The 21,679-nt window shown below is 36.9% G+C and overlaps 1 protein-coding gene across 1 annotated transcript; it reads left to right on the forward strand.

Moving 5' to 3' along the window:
- Positions 1 to 98: 98 nt before the first annotated feature.
- On the forward strand, positions 99 to 5,913 carry LOC139461945 (CD82 antigen-like). The gene is made up of 8 exons (XM_071243430.1): positions 99 to 164; positions 1,779 to 1,985; positions 2,689 to 2,763; positions 3,387 to 3,494; positions 4,110 to 4,172; positions 4,755 to 4,859; positions 5,308 to 5,391; positions 5,842 to 5,913. The coding sequence occupies exons 1-8, from the start codon at positions 99 to 101 to the stop codon at positions 5,911 to 5,913; spliced, it is 780 nt and encodes a 259-aa protein (XP_071099531.1).
- Positions 5,914 to 21,679: the final 15,766 nt, after the last annotated feature.

Genomic DNA, 21,679 nt, shown 5'->3' on the forward strand with positions numbered 1-21,679 from the left:
AGATGTATGTTTTGCTTCAGAGTTAAGCTCTAAGGCCAAACGTCTCACCAACATCTGTTACACCTGGAGCCTTATTCCTCACGAATACACACGCTAAGATGGAGCAGGGGTGGTGTATAAAGACCTTCAGGTGCCTCTTCATCTTCTTCAATGTCATATTTGCTGTAAGTCCAATTGCTTTTCCTCGTCACCTACGAAAAATAAATGACCTTTCAATTAAAGTGTGTTTCACACTCGTTAATCAAGCATTACTTTCAAGATATAAATGTCGGCGTGGTTTTCTGTGTAGCCTTGTAAATTTAAGTTTACATGAAAACCATTGTTCACCCTCGTACAAATCCGAAACAACATTTTTTGATTATACATATCAACGCTCACTTTACCCCTCTAACATTCCATCAGTTTATCTGACCTATCTCATTTGAAAAAGTAAAAAATGTCCTAGTATTGTTTTGATGGAAGATAAGTCATTCGCAAGTCAAGCGGAAGACGTTCTGTAGCAGGAAAAAGCGGACGGTGTTATTCAACAGAGTTGTTTTCATACCTTACTATATTATATGATGATTAGTTTTTATATTGATCAAGGTAGGGGCTAATTGCATAAATGTCATGACGCTTTCTAGGCTAGGAGATGGCACTCGCATGAGTTTGGCGACACATTTCATGTAGACATTCATTCATGTAGAGTATCAATTGTGCTCCCCTCCTTGCTGACCTAATTTGGCCAAAAACGTTTCACTTAATCTTCAGGAACATAAATGATCTGATATTGTTCTGTGATGGTCAAATTGTCAATCACCTTCCACTGATTTACTCACCTGAGGTCGATATAAGAGAGACGAGAGAAATGACCTCGTCTGGTTCATATTTAAATATATACATACAGATTCAGAGTGACCAAAATATATCCACAAAACAGCATTACACGAGGGATGACTTCAACTTTCCCTTCATGTTGATAAATATCCCCTCAACTAAAGCCTTTTTTGTCTACATTTCACAACGTTCGAGGTACAATTTAGCACGCTCTTTCTTTGAAGATTTCAAAAGCGATTTCAGGGTTACAACATTCAACCCCTAAGGACATAGCAGTAGCAAAAAGAATGTTTCCTCCAATTGTTGTAACAAAATTACTCGCCTTTGCATGTGTTTGTGACGGGTACCACCCGTGAGGCAGGATATATACTGTTTCATAGTGGTTTTACCAGTGATATTGCCAGGGTGATAATAGCTGATAACAAATTACAGTTCAATTATCTGCTTGTATCAGGGCTATGAACCTTTCGCGAATCTTAATACATCGGAAGTGTGCACGTGCTATTGACTCTGTGTTTTACAGTGTATATTTACAGTGTGTGCCTATCAACCGAGATTTCATATGATTTTGTTTATGTTTGTAATGTATGCAAATATAATCTTTACGTTTGGGTAACACACCGGTAACACACCGGACAGGGCAGGTAAAAATTAGCATTATGAGTGAGTGAGTGAGGACACCGTAATACACCAGTATGAGTTTAGCAATTACCTTTACTCGTGAACTTTGTGCTCTTAATACAATACAGGTCCGGAAAATCCAGCAAGCTTTGAGTTTACCCAAAGCTGTACAATGTGTTGAGGGTGTGTTCTGGTATGGTTTTGTGCACTAGTGCTGAAATATCCTCTTACAAGAAGCACATTTGCAACTGAAATCTGATTTATGCATATTTTCTGAATATGTTAAACGGGAACCTCTTCTATGTCACAATGATAATGTATTGAGATCTTAATCTTTACAGATTGTCGGAATAGCCACAATAGGACTTGGCATTTTTCTCAAAGTGAACCCCTTTATTACTTACATCACTCAAATTAAGCTGGATGGAAGTAGTACATTTCTCGCCAACAGCGTCTGGATCATCATTGGCATTGGGGCCCTTGTGGTCTTTGTTGGCTTCTGTGGCTGTGTCGGAGCTGCTGCCAGGAACAAGTATTTGCTAGGAATGGTATGAACAAACAACATTTTACTAACATTTTTCATAACATTTTACTTGTTGCTGTGTATAATTATAGAACAGCGTGGGTAATTGTTCACCACTATATCCAATGGCACAATAGCATCCAAGCAACGATAATAGATCACAGAAATATCAGTTACTACAATAGCATCATAGCAAGGACTACAGTTCATGAGGACATGTACTGGCACAATTGCATTTAAACAAAGATAATTGTTTACAGCATTATACATTGACACATTAGTGAACACATTAGCAAGGACTACAGTTCATTAGGGTATTTTCTGGCACAGTTGTATCTAAGCAAAGGTAATGCTTTACAGCATTATACATTGACACAAGACTGAAGAGTAGAAACAACCCCTTAGTCACCCCTAATCCTTTCCAATGTATTGTATATGATTACTTACCATGACATGTTCGTTCACACATGACGCCCCTGATCACATCTGTCCAATTGAATCCCTTATGGTGTCATAAAACTTAGGTATGAGTGAATGTTATTTTACAATACCGAAACAATATTTAAGCAACAGTTTAAAAACGCTATATGTAACAGACAAACCAGTGTGTGTAATAGCACAAGTAACAGTCCATGCCCCAAGGGTACGTTGAAACTGCGTACCTGACACTGTTTTTTAGCTCTTATGTAATGTTCATATCGTATAATAGTGTACTCTTAATTATTCAGTACATCGCCTTTTCCCTGACCATCCCCATCGTAATACTGGTGTTCATCATATCGGCAGCCAAGTACTTTGATCTGGTAGGTCTAACCCACAATGTGAAGGACATATCCTTTCATCTTTTTAACACGGTTACCTCGCATAACAATTTAAAGAATGGCATAGTTCTTTTTTTACGGCAAGAATTATAATCTTAGTTTCATTTGAAACATTGATCATAGACTTTTGGCCTGCCCAGGAGTCGCATCTCACATCACCAATCAAGAGGTGCAACTCACTACACCAATCAAGGGTTGCAGCTCACGGGCCCATCCCACACACCCATCAACACTTAGAACACTTTAACAGATTTCTCACTTTCAATATTGTTATACTTGTCTGTTCTCCACCTAGTGTGCAATTGTTTCTGACGTTTGTCTTCTCTTGACTCATGTAATTTTAACCTTTTGCTCAAAGTTTCACATATGCTGTCTTAGTGGGGATGATAGTTCCAGGATCTATTCGGGCATCAACAAAATCATAGTATCAGAGACATGTAACGTCATTTTCGAGCGCATTCAGGAAATACGTCCCAAAGGTGTTATCTTCAGAAGGCGGAGGATGGTGCTAAGGCTAGTCGTGAACTACTTTTTTCTGAACGACTAAATCACAGACATTTCTTTATATTTTATAACCCGTTCATACATATGTTTAATGTTTTCAGGGAAAGGATAGAGACCATTTCAGTAGCACCCTTAAAAACCGTTTGCAGAACAAGTACAGCGAGAATGCTACCGAGTTCACCAAACCTTGGGACTATGTTCAAAAACAGGTAACAGGAAACAGCTTTATGGGCAGAATGTACCTTTAATCAGGAAAACGATACCCAAACCAATGTGTCCAATGCTACTTTACTTGAATTGAAACGCACCATCGGCAATATTTCAGAAAATTCATGGTTGTCACGCCACTGAATGATGTGGTTTGTCTGTGCAGGAACTGTACATGTAGCTCACTCGAGCAGATCAACGTTATTATCTAAGAAAATAAAGTAATTTCACGGATCTTTTTTATGTTTATTTTAAGATTTGTTAAGACCGTATACAAGATGTTTATATTTGCTTTTCTTTCACATGAATCCCTTCATGTGTTAACTGTAGTTTACTGACTGGTGTTTTATGCACGGGGCAACATGTACATACATACATGGCCATGATATTGTCGAAATCGTAAAACTATGATTATTGCAAAGGTTTTGCCTCTTTTGTTTACATAACTATTCAACCTCACTTATTAAAGCAGAAAATGTCTTTGTTTTGATAGCATGTCCTCCATTATAAAAATGTATTTGCATTTCATATGCATATACAAGTAACAGACTTAAAAAGCCCTCACTCTACCTTTCAGTCTAGGGGTCCAATCTAACACCGAATCCTTATCTTTACAGTTACATTGCTGTGGCGTTCGCGATTACAGAGATTATGATGCGGTGTTTACTGGCAATGATAAGGTGTGTACCGTGATTTTATTGTTTCAAAGAAGGTATTGTAAACAATAATTAGTAATGAGTTATAGTTCGATACACAACTCATGCCTCCATTTTGGCTATAAAGTCGTGTCCATGGTGGTATTTGTAAACGTACCATGTTGGTTCATTAATGCGTGCAATTTGTAAAACATTCAGAGCTATATGGGCTTATTCTGCTGTGTATATGATACCTGCATGCCATGGGCATCGCTACACCCACGTTCGCAACGTATTTATGTATTATGTCATTCCCCGTGCACCAACTGTGTGACGTCATAAAGATGATTATTAGCGCGCCCTCAGTAAACTCCGCCTTGGAAGTGAGACGTGTTGTAAATGCACCTTTTTATAATAAAGGCATTGAAAAATAATGAACAATAACAGCGGACTAAATATCATTAAAGCTAAGAAAAATGTAATTTTCGATTAACATGTCAAATTACTATCAAAGATGTATTATCACCTGACTCATGACTCACTAATAATCGCAAAACATGACAATTGATGTATTCTCAAACCAAACAGCCGTCCATACGGTCAAAATATTTGTAAAACATGTTTCAGGGGAAATTGCCAATTAGCTGTTGTGTGTCATCAGCTGATACTGATCTTGACGCAAGTTGGACCAGCAGCAGCAACTTCTGCCCGAATCAGCTGATGTATTCTGAAGTAAGAGAGAAAGAGAGAGCGAGAGAGAGAGAGAGAGAGAGAGAGAGAGAGAGAGAGAGAGAGAGAGAGAGAGAGCGAGAGAGAGAGAGAGAGAGAGATTCTTTCCTAAAATTTCCGAGGATCATAATTCTAGCGTATCTTAAACTATATGGTTCATAAATATTTTATGCAAGATGTGGTGAATGAGTTATCCGTACATCTCGTCCTAATGTTCTGGATATCTTAGTCTCATCTTAATAACCAAAACCTATATAAGCATACACACATACCCTTCTCAAATAAATACTTCTCGGAATTTATCGGACCATGGAAAAGTCATTACGGTAGTTCCGTGTCGATGTAAATTTAGTTTTGTTTTTACTGAACTATTTTTCCAACATGCATGTGAACATCAGGTACGGCCATGTTTACGTTGATTTTGATACGCATGTGTCTGTGTATCTTACAGGGATGTTCCTCACAACTACGTTATTATATACGCCTCTTTGCTCAGAGAGGCATTGTTGCTGACACCGTTATCGTTGCGTTGGCAGTAAGTATCTTGTTGCGAGTTAAACAGACATTGATTAGGCAGATTATCTTTGAATAATTACATACGGAACACATGAGAGAAATATAACCGAAAATACAAAATAGTTGTCCATATCAATTACAATAGAGATATATATTTTCACGGATATGGTACTGACAAAGGTGGAAACATAATCAAAACGAACCGGGATTCGAACCAACGATCATTGCGTGCCCAAGAGAGGCAACTTGGCACAGTTATATAGAAACATGTACACAATGGTACAGTTGTATCCACCCATCAATATGTGCCTTCACCAAAGCGAATGATACACAGATAATACTGACTATCCCTTAAGAGGAAACACCGTAATTGTGTGGACACTCATGCTGGACACATTTTAGAAACACTGAAGTTAATTTTATGGTAACGATATAAAGTTAACGATAATTTTACTTCTTTATTTTCCAGATCATCGGAATCATCATTGCCGCATGTTTGTGCAGAAGAAATGCTGAAAAGGAACAGTATTCTACATTATAATATGTGATATACTACCGATCAGTGTCGAATAAACAAGTGCACATTTGAAATCTCTATCCACTATTACTATGCCGCCTTATGTAGTTATATTGGTAATTAAGTTACAGTGATACACAGAACTGTAATACTGTTTGGAACTGTCCACATTAAACTAATAAAGCATACTTTAGAGAGCATTTTGGATTCACTTGAATCTTATTCAGAGATGAGGTAAAATATGATTTAATGACGAGTTCAATGTTATTTCACTTACATTTACGCTTGAAAATGAAGAAATATTTTAAATTAATGAAATATCCATCAATTATATTTTGTGTACTTGGTCATTATTCCTAATTAATTGCCATAAGTTCAAACTGCAATTTCTTTAAAGAACAAAGTTTTAGAAAAGAGTTCAATTAGACAATATTATTATTTAGGAGTCAAATTGAAGAAGGCAGGTTAATAATAACTTTGTTTTTAATAAAGAATGGATTTTGAGGACATTTATATTTAGGAAGCTGAAGGGGTCTCCACGGAATTATCTTTTAAGTGACCACGGTATATGGTCAATATATTCAGAGATCATGTCATGAAACCTGGCTACAATTTCTATAAACCATATTATTAAAATAATGAAAGGATAAAGATGGTTATACGCGTGAGTTTGAAAGCATGTATCCTACGTGTTCTTACACCACATCATGTAATATTTTCTGCCAGTTCATCACAGAGTTTAAAGGTCAAGGTCATGAAACTGGAGTGGGTGAGTATTGTTTAACGCCGCTTTTAGCAATATTCCAGCAATATCACGGCGGGGGACACCAGAAATGGGCTTGCGACTAAACGCTTAAACCACCTGGCTACCCGAACGCCCCTGTATTAAACTAAAAGTGCTAATAACTTTGTTATTGAGGTAAGAAGTTGCATTTGGTTGGTTGGTTTGTTGTTTAACGCCGCACTCAGCAATATTCCAGCTATATGACGGTGGTCTGTAAATAATCGAGTCTGGACCAGACGATCCAGTGATTGATATCATTAGCATCGATCCACGCAATTGGGATTGATGACATGCATCAACCAAGTCAGCAAGCCTGACCACCCGTTCTCGTTAGTCGCCTTTTACGATAAGCATAGTCGCCTTATACGGGAGCTTGGGTTGCTGAAGACCTATTCTACCCCGGATCTTCACGGATCGAGTGGCATTTGACTTTCCCTTACAAAGTGATTCAAATGTTGTCCGAAATCCGCCTGTAATGTCATTTACCTGTAAGTTTTTTTCATGTTGCTCTTGAGATCGGATCTTCAATATGTTACTGCATTGTACGGTGGCCCATAAGGGACATGGAGTATGTTTTTCAATATTTTGATATTTCACTTACTGTTATCGTACCCTTTTGTAAATTAACGCTATTCTTCATACAAATATGTGATAGATCATGTATAAAGTAGATATTGAATCGCTGAAAGTGAAGCGAAAATGTCAAAAAACTAAAATGAAAATGACAAAAACAAAAACGAAAAGGTTAAAAACTAAAATGAAAATGTCAAAAACAAAAACGAAAATGTGAAAAACAAAAGCGAAAATGTCAAAAACTATAATGAAAATACAGAAAAGTATTTCCACCGCGGTAATAGTTTTCCTTGCTATATTATCATGATAGCCGCCGGTGCGTGACATCAAATTTGAAGGGAAAAATCCGAAATCGTAAAGGATTCCACGAACGATGATTTTTTAAATTATTTTCTGAAAACGACGGCAACGGCAAGCGATATAACACATTGATGTGCCATAATAATAATAACAACACAATATTGGGATTGATCTGTCATTGCAAGAAGGACAACGTAAAATACCAAGGATGTTTCTAACACGTCTACTCCTAACCTCCCAAATCCTCAGGACGGATGAAACTAGGTACAAGGCGACTGTCTGAATGTAGGTTTTGTTTGATTTTGTACCCCAAAACTGTAACCAAAATACTTGTACCCAAGAAAACTATACTTAATATATACGATTATATCTATGTGTTCATGTTTATTGCAAACAATGAGCAGAACATTATGATAAAACATTTCATCAAGTTCATAATATAACTAACTGTACGTGGTCCTTGAGTGAAGTCAGTCCACATTGTTGGTTTGATTTAGATAGGAAAGTGAAATCTGAAAAAGAGGCCTGATAAATTGGTAAACCCTTTGTTAATTGTAGTGTTTTGATAGGAAAATGATGATAAATTAACTGTTTGACACGAAAGTAATGTGTATCTTTGATACTGATACAAAACATTTCTGGGTTCAAAAGCACAAACCGGTTTGGATACACACTCACAAGGAACTTTAGGTACAAAAATCACATTTCAACAGGATTTCGTTGGAAAATGGGATAAAAATATTTCGCGTCAGTAGAATTCCATATCACATTTCAAAATGACTATTTGTATAGGTAACCAAATGCAGGTAATCGGCTCATGTTTGGTCCTAAAAGTAGAAAAACAATCTGAAAAATACGGACACCTCAGAAATGAGGGCTTTAAAAGTTATAATTCTATCTAACTTGATTCTTTGTACATCACATTGACTGATAGACAAAAAACAATTGCCCACACTTCACCATGCATGGTTCGTGTTCCTTTAGGGATATCCATGGGCGTCACTGTCACACACCTGAGCATACTGCAACAAACCTGGAAAGTCCTGCCAGACTAATAACACATTATTTCACTGGTGAGAAACCAGTAACAAATACACGAGGTAGGATATTATCCATGTACTTTTCTCCAATAGAACGGAAATGCAAGAATTGTCAATGTCCATGTATTTGCTCTCATCCTTTCTCAAACGATAACGTTCTCTAATAAACATATGGCTAACTCACCAGCTTGAGTGCCACCCTGGTGCTTGAGATTAAACAAAAACAAATGTCATTACAAGAAACTGTTACAAGAAATTAATGTATCATTTTCATATAACAATATTATTTTAGAATTGTTTTGTTAGGAAACAAACAACTAAATACACAAGATTAATGTCTACATGAGTTATGTATGTATATGTTAAGGATCTTATCTACTTATTTATTATTCTTGGAATGCTTAAATTAAATAATGAAATCAAATAGTTACTAATTCAAATAATTGATGTTCAAGAGATCAGTTTGATCAGTTACACTGTGCTGATGCATTGACCAATATTTAGTGTCCATACACACATTTATTTTGGAAAAAAATAACTACTTAATAAAAAAATATAACTAACAATTTTAAAAACTGCGAACAGGTGTAAATAATTAAACATTTACAAATCTATCACCAATACGCAACCATTGCAGTCTTTATATTTATGGAATATATTTGAAAATGCTCCGTGGAATCATGTTAGAATCTATAAATATATTATAAAAAACAAAAATCCTTTAACTATCCAGCATTTAATGTGAAACTAACACTGATATTTGTAGTATTTAATGATATATACATCACGAAATTGCGTATATCTTATGATATTCCGCAAAGCATGAATGTTATTTTGTCACACCCATTTACCCGCACCTGTTGTGGAGGGGGATCATTGCCGATCGACGATATCTATAGACGTATTGCGTGGGACACAATTAATATAGTGAAAACAAAATCATCGGCGTGTACATTGCAGATACATGAATCAGATCCCTTCATATCAACGTAATATCGAATGGTGATCCTTATATATGAACAGAAGTTCAAATGAAAGATACCGAGAAACTTGCATGTGGCATATTGATTCATCGGCTACGGTTTCCGGTGTCACGAAATATATTCGCCCCCAGAATAAAATCTCCCTCCGGCGAATTTATACCGGTACAGTTCCGCCCCTCTCGAAATAAACTCTCCCCCGCCCTACGAAATAAAATCTCCCCCCAGAATATTTCCTCCCCCGGTCGTTTTTATAAATACTTGCCATGCAGTTAAATAGTTGAGGGCATTGCCTAAAAGTCGGGCCGGGCCGGGCCAAGACGGGCCAAAGTGTTATTGGCTAATTACTTCATTATCGGCGATCATACCTACATATTATTGATGCAACATACACACATGTCATTACTGAACAATCACCAACCCAAAACGTGCACCACTATTAAGTACTTCGGAGTAAATCACTTGAAAACCAGAAAGTGGAGCTGTGTGTAAGCGTCGCTGATCTAGGTAACATGTAAAAGATCAATCGTTAAACGAAATAAGATTTGAAACGTATTAAATACTTCAAGCTATCGTGATACAAATTTCCATCTGTCGGCGTAGCGTTTATATTTATAGAAACGTACTATATCTAAGTAAATACCACTTTATAATGCCACTGTTCATCGTATTTAAAGCAGACACGTTGGTTAAAGTAGACCTCTTCACCCCATACTCTCAACAGTCTCACAAGTGTTAGGTCCGACTTGGCCCGGGCTGTCAAAATCAACTTAAACCTCACAGATATAACATGAAATGGATTCACACCTATAGATTAGTATTTTATTTACCGTACCTAAATACATCTTTATAGTGTCTCTACATTCTCAACATAATCTCTATCAGAAGTGTTTGGCCTGTGTTGGATACGACTTGGCCCGGGCTGTCAAAATCCACTTTAAACACACAGATGTATCATCAACCACGCCGTTCAAGATAATCGAGCATTGTTCGTTGTTGTTTTTTACAAGTACACTTTGCTTTGACGATGCCAGTTGATGTTGTTCAATACAGGCTGGCGGTGGGTGTTTTTGAATCTATTCTACATGCTAATCATTTCGGGAAGATGATGCACATTTCTCTATATTTTGGGTTATTTTGCTTATATAATTTCCGATTATCATTCTTAGTTTCACTTTTTCTATTCTGCTGCGGTGATATACATCCGAATCCAGGACCTTTGCATAGTCCAGATTTAAAGATTATATATCTAAACGTACGCAGTCTTAAAGACAAAGTAGATTTAATCAGTGCTGAATTAGATAGTTATGATGTTGTATGTTTAACAGAAACCTGGTTGCTCCATGATATTCTAGCCACTGATATTACACTGATACCATTTTCAAATCGTAGCCTGTATTAAGGAATATATTTTAGATCTTAAATCAGAGTATAACGGACAGCCTGAGCTGGAGGCGCGCGTGGATATGTTGACAGTGTTTACCTAGTTAGTGTCAAAACCGAATGTTTGCGAGGATTAATATTTCTGAATTCAGTTACAACAGTACCCGTACATGTATTTGTTACATTAAGTCATTTCATTCAAATTTGTTTGGTATGATTATGTCTTATAATTATTTTAGGATGGAAGGTACAGTTACCAAATACAATATGCTGAAATATCAATTCATTATGATCATATTTCATAATCTATTTTGTAAAGTAACCCTCCTTACATTAAAGATAATTATTTCAAGGATATAGGGGGGAGACTTTATACTGAGAGGGGGCGCGAAATATATCCGCCCGGGGGAGAATCTGTACCGGTATAAAATCTCCAGGGGGAGAATTTGTACGGGGTAGAGTTTATACCGGGACACCGGCTCACGGGAGCATGGAAGATCAAACGGATTAAAAAATACGCCAATTATATCCTGAAAATCACATTGTTATTTCATACTAGTGGTGATTACTGATACTATGTAATGATTTGTGTTTATTCTGTTTGTGACAGGCGAAATATTTCAAAATGTATTTTTATTGTTTTGTAACGAAAGATTATAAGTAGACTACCCCTGTCTGTGACATCACATCCGGTGAGCTTTGTACTTACTAAAATATTGCTGTCAGAATTCTCGATCTGTATTTTCGTTTTTCACTCGTCATATTAAACGGAAAATGACAAATAAAACATTCTTCGATTCAGAAGATCGTCAACTTTCGCCAATGCATATATATGAAGGCAATGCCTTCTCCTTTGCTGAGATTAAAATAGCAGTAAATTGTGCTGAGGTCAAGCGATGCACGCCATGTTTGATTTTCAAACGTCTGCTAGCATCACCACACAAGAAATGTATATGCGTATATCGTATATATTCAACCAAAACGCTTGAAATTAAGATGGGTGACATTTATAAGTCATTAATTATTTCCTGCAAATGTTATAACATGTCACGTTAGATTAACCCGAATGTTCGTATTTCTGTAACTGACATGATGACCTCGAAAAGTGAGTTTTTTTCTGTTTTCTGTTTTGGGTAATACATTTACTGAAATGGTTCAAAATTTACCATCTCGCTGTTATTTAACGATAACAAAACATCGAATTTATACTCACTTATAATTAAGATATCGGAGATTTGATTATTAAAATCAATTTGCACAAATTTAACTATTGAAAAAGATTCCAAACACGAAACGCAGACTATCTCAATAACGTAATTCAAGTTTTGTGTTCGCTTTGGTCTTAACCTTGGTATGATTGAAAACATCAGGAAATATTTACATGGTAATGTGTAGTTTTCTATTAGGAATGAATGTGCAAACTATTTGTTCAAATTCGCCGTTGTTTAATGAAGCACCGACTGTTTGTTAGTTTCACACTGAATTCTTTTACGCACAGATAACGTATTGTTTCACGCATATTGTTTCACAGTAACTTTGCTACCTGCATGGACCCCAGCGGGATTTACACCATCCCTTTAGTCACTGGCGACATTGACAAGGTTTAGCCGGAGATTTAAAACCAACAAATATACTACGATGAAAACACTGCCAGATATAAAATTACTTTGATTATGTGGGCTTACATATCCTCTCGGGGTACAATAATTTTAGGCTACTTCTACCCCCTTCGAGGATATTGCAACTAACAATCTCAGTTAATTATCATATACCTCCAATTTATAAAATATATATCTAAGTACATCAACATTTATTAATAAATTCTATTTCCTTTAAAAAAAACGATGATTAAATGAGCATGTATTTGATTAAAAAGATCCTTTATAGATGACACTTTGAGAAAAATTATCCCTTGTGACGGAAAAATCAATACAGTCAAGCAGGACATGCCTGACTGTGATTCTATCATCACAAGGGATACAAAATGGAGAATCCTCGCCTTTCAATAAATATTCATTTGTATACCTGCTATGGCCAATACGACATCGTCGTATTATGACCTCCTCAAATCTGGACCGACGACCCAAGTAGGTGTAACTGATATTTGGTTTAATTTCATGTAAGTTATTGATACCTACTTGGGTGTCCCACTTCTTTGGCATCAGATCACGGATGTAAGATCTAATTATAGGTTTATAATCACTATATGGGATGAGAAGTGGTGTCCCAGATTTGATGAGTGTTGCTTTAGCAGCAGCATCGGCCATTGTGTTATCAATGTTACCAACGTTTACATGGCCTGGCAACCAACAAAAGACGATGTCGTACTGGCCAGTAGCAAGACCATTATGTAGTTCTATTTTTTCACGTAAAGGTGGATGTTGACAAGATATATTCTTAATTGCCTGAAGACAGGAAAGTGAATCAGAGAGATAATGAACCGTTTATGTTTAGATTTAGTATTTATATATTTGAGAGCAGTTAATATTGCATGTGATTCTGCTGTAAAAATGGAACTGTCATTCGGTACTCTAGATGATATGGTTCTGGGTCCAATGACAGTGGCGCTGGCGACAGCGTCACCATCCTTGGATCCATCTGTAAATATGGATTGGTAAGTATCATAACTGCTCCTTAATTTATTATATTGTTGTTGATAAATTAGTTGATTTGTTTCAGATTTTTTTAATTTGGTTAATGTGAGATCTACCTCTGGCCTTACCATTTGCCAAGGAGGTGATGAACACAGTTCAGAGGGAGCAATATGTTGCAGTTTAATATTTGAAGCAAACATAGCAGACTGGAATCTGATTTCGAGTGGTGGAACAAGAGATGATTTTTTTGTAAATATCTTGATAAAGAGGATTAAAGACGCAACTAAAAGCTGGATTTCATTGATTAGAATATAATTTAGTGACATATTGTAAAGATATTGCAAAGCCTCAGGCCCTGATGATGGGTAGTACCCAGTTATTTTAAATTACTTTTGCAGGCTCCAACAAAGACGATGGAGCCATAATCGAGTTTTAATCGGATCAATGACCTGTACAAGTGTAAGAGGGTTGTTTGATCCCCTCCCAACTCAGAATAAGAAACTACTTTCAACAAATCGAGTGCCTTCAGGCATTTGGCTTTAAGGTAATTAATATGCGGAAGGAAAGTTAAATGACTATCAAAAATAAGGCCCAATAACTTGGCCTCTTTTACAACTTTGATAGGGTGTTTGATCCCCTCCCAACTCAGAATTAGAAACTACTTTCAACAAATCGAGTGCCTTCAGGCATTTGGCTTTAAGGTAATTAATATGCGGAAGGACAGTTTAATGACTATCAAAAATAAGGCCCAATAACTTGGCCTCTTTTATAACTTTGAAAGGGGTGCCATCTAAAAATAGTTCAGGGTCCTTATGCGGCTTATATTTTTTTATGAATTTTATTGAGACAGATTTGCAACTGCCTCTCTATTGTATGCATATTTTTTCCACGACAAGAAACGTGAAACTCATCCACGAAAAATGATCCATCTACTGAATCACTTAAAACCTTTAAAAGACTATTTATTTTTATACTAAATAAAGTGACAGACAAAACACTGCCTTGTGGGACACCCTGATCCTGATGATAATGATCAGACAGGATAGAACCCACGCGGACCTGAAATTGTCTGTCAGTTAAAAACTTGATATAAATTCTGGCAAACGGCCTCTCAATCCAAAATCATGTAAATTCTTTAAAATCACGTGTTTCCACGTTGTGTCATACGCTTTTTTTCTAAATCGAAAAAGATAGACACTGAATGCTGGTTATTAATGATTGCATTTTTCACAAATGATTCACAAACCGTACTAAATGGTCAACGGTACTTCGATTCTTTTGAAAGCCTCACTGAATATTTGTAATTAAATTATTTGATTCAAAGTACCATGTAAATCTGTTGCTGACCATGCGTTCCATAGTTTTGCAAACGCAACTGGTCAATGAAATTGGTCTTTAATTTGAGGGATCACTGTGATCCCGTCCAGGTTTCGGTATGGGTATAACTATCATCACGCCAGGAAGAAGTAAACTTACCAGATGTCCATATATCATCAAAAATTAACAAAGGGGTTTCTAAACACGGTTCTGATAAGTGCTTCGGGAGTTGATAGTGTACATTATCAGCTCATGTAGCAGTATCACGAGCTTGTCCAAGAGTTTTATAAAAGTTCATGGATCGAAAATATTTCATTATAATCTTCCCCATTATCTGATTTAAAATTTATCATTTTCTTTTCCTGCTGTTTTTGAAATTTTTGATATTGAGGCACATAATTTGAGGAAGAAGAATTTTTTGCTAACGTTTCACCGAGTTTATTTGCAACATCCGATTTATTAGTTATAAGGTCATCCCCATTCTTAAGATGGTGGACGCTACATTTAGAACCCTTACCTTTAATTTTCTGTATCATGTTCCATACCTTGGACATGGGCGTCCGTGAGTGTATTTAGGAAACATAATGTTGCCAAGATTGGCGTTTATTTTGTTTAAACGTACGCCTGGCTTTACAATTTAAGATTTTATATTTATTCAAATTATGGACCATGGGATGGCGACGGAAATAGTGTTCAGCCTTTTTCCGTGCCTTCCTAGCTTTGCAGAGGACAGATACATTCATTTGCCATTTTGTTTAATACCTCCGAAAATAATTGTACAGGATCAGTCGCGTCAATAAATAGATCAGGTTTCAATTTATTGGATGAGAGCATTTCAAATAAAGGCCAGTTGGCCTTAGTGAAGTTCAATTTAGTTGAAAGAGGAACATCTGAAGGTAAGGCAGGTTTTAAAATAGTTGGGAAATGATCACTGCCACAGAGGTCTTCGTGGACGGACGTTGTAGGAGGTATATCCTCTAATATCAAATATTTCAGTATCCTTATAATATGTTTCCTGTAAACATATGGCAGATGGCTTAAAATCCTGAATTAAGAGTTGTAACTCAGTATAATTATTCCTAAATCCTCTACAGTTCCATTGAATTAAATTTGGTGAGTGGGTCATGGTGGCTCAATTGGTGATCGCTCACGTGAACGTGAGTAAGATGAACTCCTATCGCTACTTCCTGGCGATGGAGTCACCCCCATGTCTAAAGCACTTAAGGAGTTGTGAAGAGATACTTCCGAAGAAGAGGTGGTTTTTCACATTTACCTTTCATTTTTTTCGTCTCGGTTTGAAATACTGGGCAGGATTTGGAAGAGACCATGTGCTGGCATTCACAGTTGGCACATTTGAGATCGTGAGTACAATCCGCACTCTCATGGTTGCCACCACACTGATGACAAACAACAGGGCGTCTACAGGTTTTCGAACCGTGACCAAACTTTTGACATTTATAGCATCGGAGTGGATTGGGAACATGCACCCCCACTCCGATGTTGACATAACCTGCTTTAATTGAATTTGGAACCGACGGACGAGCAAAAGTGAAACGTTTGACGGCTTGTACTCCTTGACTTTTAGGTTCAGAAACAATTTCATCTTCTGTCACGTCTGAAAGGGAACGTGTCCTGTCACGAACAATGCCACCACAAGAGTTCAACGTCCTATGCTTAGAAACAGTAACCTCAATATTAGCAAAGTGTTTCATAGATGTGAGACTGCTGTTTCCTCGCACATTCCACCAGAAGAGATCCAGTACGCAATCGTGTGACATTTTTAACTTCTCCACAATATATATGCTTTGGGAATAGCAAAGGGATTTAGTTTGAGTGGTTCATGATCTGTGGCTTCGATCACAAGGAATCGAGTCAAGGAATCAGGAAGAGAATGAGCTTCATCAGACAAACTTGAGTCTAAATGACGTCTTTTTTAACCAGAGTGTGAGTGAGCCATGATTATTTTGAAGTGATTCAGCAACCCTGCTCCCCATCCACCATGAGTATCATTATAGACAGTGTTGCAATGCACCGGATCTCCAGGATGCAAACACCAGGGCTACAGGGTTGTTATACTCCAGAAAATATGACACAAACAGCAAGATCTGTATACCAAAATAAATGCCAGGCTGGTTCTGCCCATGACAAGAAATTGGATACATATTGAGTTTGGAGGTCAACATTACCAGATTGGCCCATGAGCCACCGCCTTCTGGCATGGGGCATTCATTGTACATATAATTTTCAGTGAGAACATTCATTTACAGCATTCAAAGATACAGAACATGCTTAACATGAACGTTTTCCATACACAGGGCATGGCATGACCAGCCGATTGTTAGAACCGGGCCCATTCTACCACCCGTCTAGGTGAAGTAAGGGTAGAAGTGGTGTTTGGAGCAAAAGAACACTGTTCCTAACTTCAGTGCCCTCAACCACCAGAATCCCGTCCTCCACCGACACAGGGGCGCAACCCACGGCAAACAGGTTGCCCAATTCGGTCGCCTTTTACGACCAGCAATGGGGTGCTGTGGACACATTCTGCCCCGGTTCTACACGGGGGAAAGCTATTAGCGTTACCCAGCACTCACCACGAGGATGTCGCCAATAACAGAATAAACATAAATTTTATAAAGTATGGTTTCAAAAGCATTTTGCAGACTTCATTTATGTGCTGCTCATTTTAGTCGTATCATGTTATAATTTTCTGTTATATAGACTACATATTAGAGATATAATCAGCTATACATCTGAATATAATTCTGCACAACCTCTCTACGTATATTTTATTTTGTTAATGAATTCGGCCATATGATATTGCTGGTATATGAATAGTCACATAAATTCGAAATGTGAGTTGAACATGGTTTCCACTTTCTAGTAAGCGTTAATAACCTTTTCATTAATTATATATCTGAAACCCACTTAATATGATAGCTCATGACAATGGACGCCCTGCATTATACAAGGACGACATATGCAGCATAAAGGCAATAAAAGGTATCACACTATATTGGGAATTGCTAGTCATGGACACTGAGTATGCTGGCAGCGCAAGACACGTGAGATAGCACACTTACGAGTGAGAATGGGCTGTTTTTCTTCACATTCAATTTGGGTGCTCATTTGAATTGTATAACATAGCTGAATATCATTCTGGGTTTTGTGTTATGAAATACAGGCATAACAGCGTTCCTTTAATTCCTATAGATTCCTATATTTTTAACTTTCCCAATATTTTCTATATTGACATTTTATCCCTATACTTGACATATTTTTATTGCACAACTGACTACCTAGGTGCTTTAGATTTTTTTGATTTTTTTTTTGTAGGAGCAAAACAAAAAGGTAGTGAAACGTTCCTGTCATTTCTCTGCGCTGAGGTTTGGTATCCAGCCATGTCTCCCACATCTAGTCAATAATTATAACCACCACGGTCATTCAGACATTCAGTTTGAAGCAAGATTAGGACTGATTAGGAATTGAACTGACTGATATTGCTCATAAGGATGCTTCCCATGCATATAAATGTCAGGAAAGATAGTGAATGTCCATTGACAATTAAAAACCTGTATCTGGTAAGCACAAATTTCCATTATACAGCTGTATCTTTAGTTGTAAGTCAAGGAAAATACCTTAACACCCCTATTTGTTTCAAACGTTCCCCTATATTTCCCCAATATTTGCCCAGTTTTAGCAAAGGTGGCTTTGATGCATGTGAAATAGAAACCGACAATATGTCACTGTTAAAGATAAGGATGTGTCCAAATGCGCATGGGCTCTTCCAACTTTCATCGAAACTACTCGGTAAATACTCTTCATGTTGAATATTAACATTTCGCATTGACAAAGTAAAAAAAAACACAAGTTGAACCTGCCCTTTAAAACCTTTTTACTAGATTAGTTATTTCTTATCTTTTGCACCGAATGGAATCGGTTTCGGTGGATGCCCTGACTCTTGTATGACATTGACGTTTAATATTTATTCGAATCCAACTTACGCACTAAGTATGATCTTTGGTTTGTTGTCCCCAAGGTCATATTGTGGATACTAAGCTATCTGTATCTGTTTCTGCACAACCTCCTTCATGACATTTGATTTTGTCAAATAAAACCGTTATGGTGATTTCAGGCAATCTGAACGGTCACATGAATTCGAAATTTGACCTGAAAGTTGATACTTGGCGTGTTCATCGTTATATGAACGGTTGCGTTAATATATTTTTAATTATAAACCTGAAAGCCACTTAATATCGTTATAATTCATGATCAGTCACACCCTGCATTATATTAGGACGACATATTCAGTGAAATTACAGTATAAGGTATCGCACTGTACCTGTTATTACTAGTTGTGCGTACATATACGTTGTGTATGCTTCGAGACACCGTGTAATCTGGCAGCGCAAAAAAAGGTGAGACAGCAATGTAAGCATGAGGTTAGGCCTCCTCTGTGAATGGATTGTTACCCTGTACATTCAAATTGGGTCCACATTGCCTTTGTTCTTAATAGAATGAACGTGTAATGAAATTGAATCCTACAGTAAGTCAGTTTTTGTACCTATAATAACTGAGCGAAAGCGAGAACTATATTCAATGAAGTCAGTTTAGAGAACATTAATGCGGCAATGCACATTCAGGATATCATCACTTTTAGTCAGAGGTTCCTGAGATATAAGATTTTATGTTAGTCGCTAAAGGTCAGTGGAGATTATGGTGATGCCTAAATAAATGACGTATTTGTAAAAACAAAATTAGTTTAATCTCTGTTGCATTTGACCATTATGTGATTATTAGTGTTTCAATTTTAAGAAGAACACATGGTGGACCTTAAGGTTTCCGAGAAATATATAAGTTTCTTGTTGTTTTTTTAAATTGTGATTATATATGGACCTACTTTATTTTTATTTCACTTCAACAATTCGGCTTTTTGTAGGATATAAGATCCGAAAAGATTCTTTATTCATTTCGGTTGTGTATTTTGAAAGTAAAATTCCATTTTATAAACAGTGAACAAAGTCGTGTAATGATAAAGTGTCAGGTTCATACACTCATCTGGTTTAGAGAAGGAGTCACGACAGATCGGTGACAGACCAACTAACGCTGTACACTCACTTGAACTTTGAGGCTGAACTGAACTTTTTTGGCCACTATCCGAAGGATAAGAAGTTTTTATGAGGAACATACCTGTACATCATTAAAAAAACATGGATGACACCAAACAGGTTTTGGGATAGTGTTCTTTACTTTATTTTTATCATTCTTGTTCGATCTATAAGATAAGCTGAAAGTATTAGCGAGAAAAAAATCCATAATCATAAGAAATCTATACTGAAAGTTGTCAGAGTCGTATGTCGCTCTTTGAAATCTCGGTAGAAAGGGAACGCTCGAATGTACCTCAAATGTTGTGAAATGTAAACATCAAATGACGGAGCTGCATGAATAGCTCGACATATAAGGAAAGTTGACTAATGGTAAGGTGAAGTCATCTCTCTTGTCATACAGTCTTGTGGAAAGTGTGAAACTGTATATTTAGGCATAGATCTAAATATGAAACAGGCGGTCTCAACGGTCTCCTTTATTTCTTGTTCAGGTGGGTAAATCAGAGGAAGGGTATTTGAAATTGAATGGTTATTTGAACGATATCAGATCATCGAAGCTTAAGTTAAACTTCTTTTGACTTTGCCAATCCGAGCAGAAATTCCGATTCATTTGCATAAAGAAAACGATGAGCAAGAAGGGGAGCACATTTGGTGCCCATGGGAATGGCTACTTCTTTCCAAAATGTCTTACCCCCAACGTTTACCTGTTGTCAGTGAAGTCCCGCATTTCACATACTGTTTTTTATCAGTAAATGGCAGATGGCATTTACTTTCATTTTTGGTAAATTGACTTCTGAAGATACATATGTGACTGTATCTACGGTCACCACAGTTTGTAAAAAAAAGCCCACATGGCCCAAGGGGTGCAAGCTCCGACGTTCATACAGTTTGGCCCTCACTCTATAAAGGTTCATACTCCAATGAACTCACTCAAAGTGAAGGTCAATTCTTAAGTAAATATAAAGATTTGATTATTACTATGTATGACTCCGAAGACGTATTCTGCTACCAATATGATGGTCATAACCACAAGTGACTTCCCTACTTATTCCGTGCGTGATATTGTAATTGGCTGAATGCACAACTGAAAAGAGGAACCAGAATGGGAATAAACCTATTCTGTCCCATCTTTCAGTCATCCAAGTCTGTCTGAACTTCCATGATATGTCTGTCGTAGTTCCCACTGATAAACCCTAAAAGAAAAATACAATTAATTGAGTGTTTGATGGGAGAAAATGGTATGAGTTACATATTAAAACCATATTAAGGTCAGTATGTTAACTGAGATACTTTTGGCATGACACATGAAGACAGGTCCAATTCCTTTTTTGACTGGTTTTCAAAGCTCCATTAAAAATCCGTACTCAGAACGACATATTGCAGGTTCTGCATACGTAACACCAAATCCCTGATCCTTGTCTCAAAGATTAACCATAATCATTAACACTTTCTATATATCCACAGACAGTATTTGAGACAAGTGGAATTATCACAATGTCGATTCTAAAAAATTCGAAGGATTTGCTTGAATTTGTGCAATCTCAGAAAATAACCAAATCAAGTTGAATTGTGTCAAAATATTTGATTTTACACCTTTGTATACATGTACCACAATCCCACACTACAAACTTGGGGGAAAACTTCATTCCTTGATCGATGGGACATTTGTTCCTAAACGTGGTTGCCATAGCTATATTTACATCTCTATCTTCAGGTC

The sequence above is a fragment of the Haliotis cracherodii genome, unplaced genomic scaffold (genome assembly GCF_022045235.1).
Source record: "Haliotis cracherodii isolate W230 unplaced genomic scaffold, xgHalCrac1.p SCAF_15, whole genome shotgun sequence".
NCBI classification, from domain to species: Eukaryota; Metazoa; Mollusca; class Gastropoda; order Lepetellida; family Haliotidae; genus Haliotis; species Haliotis cracherodii.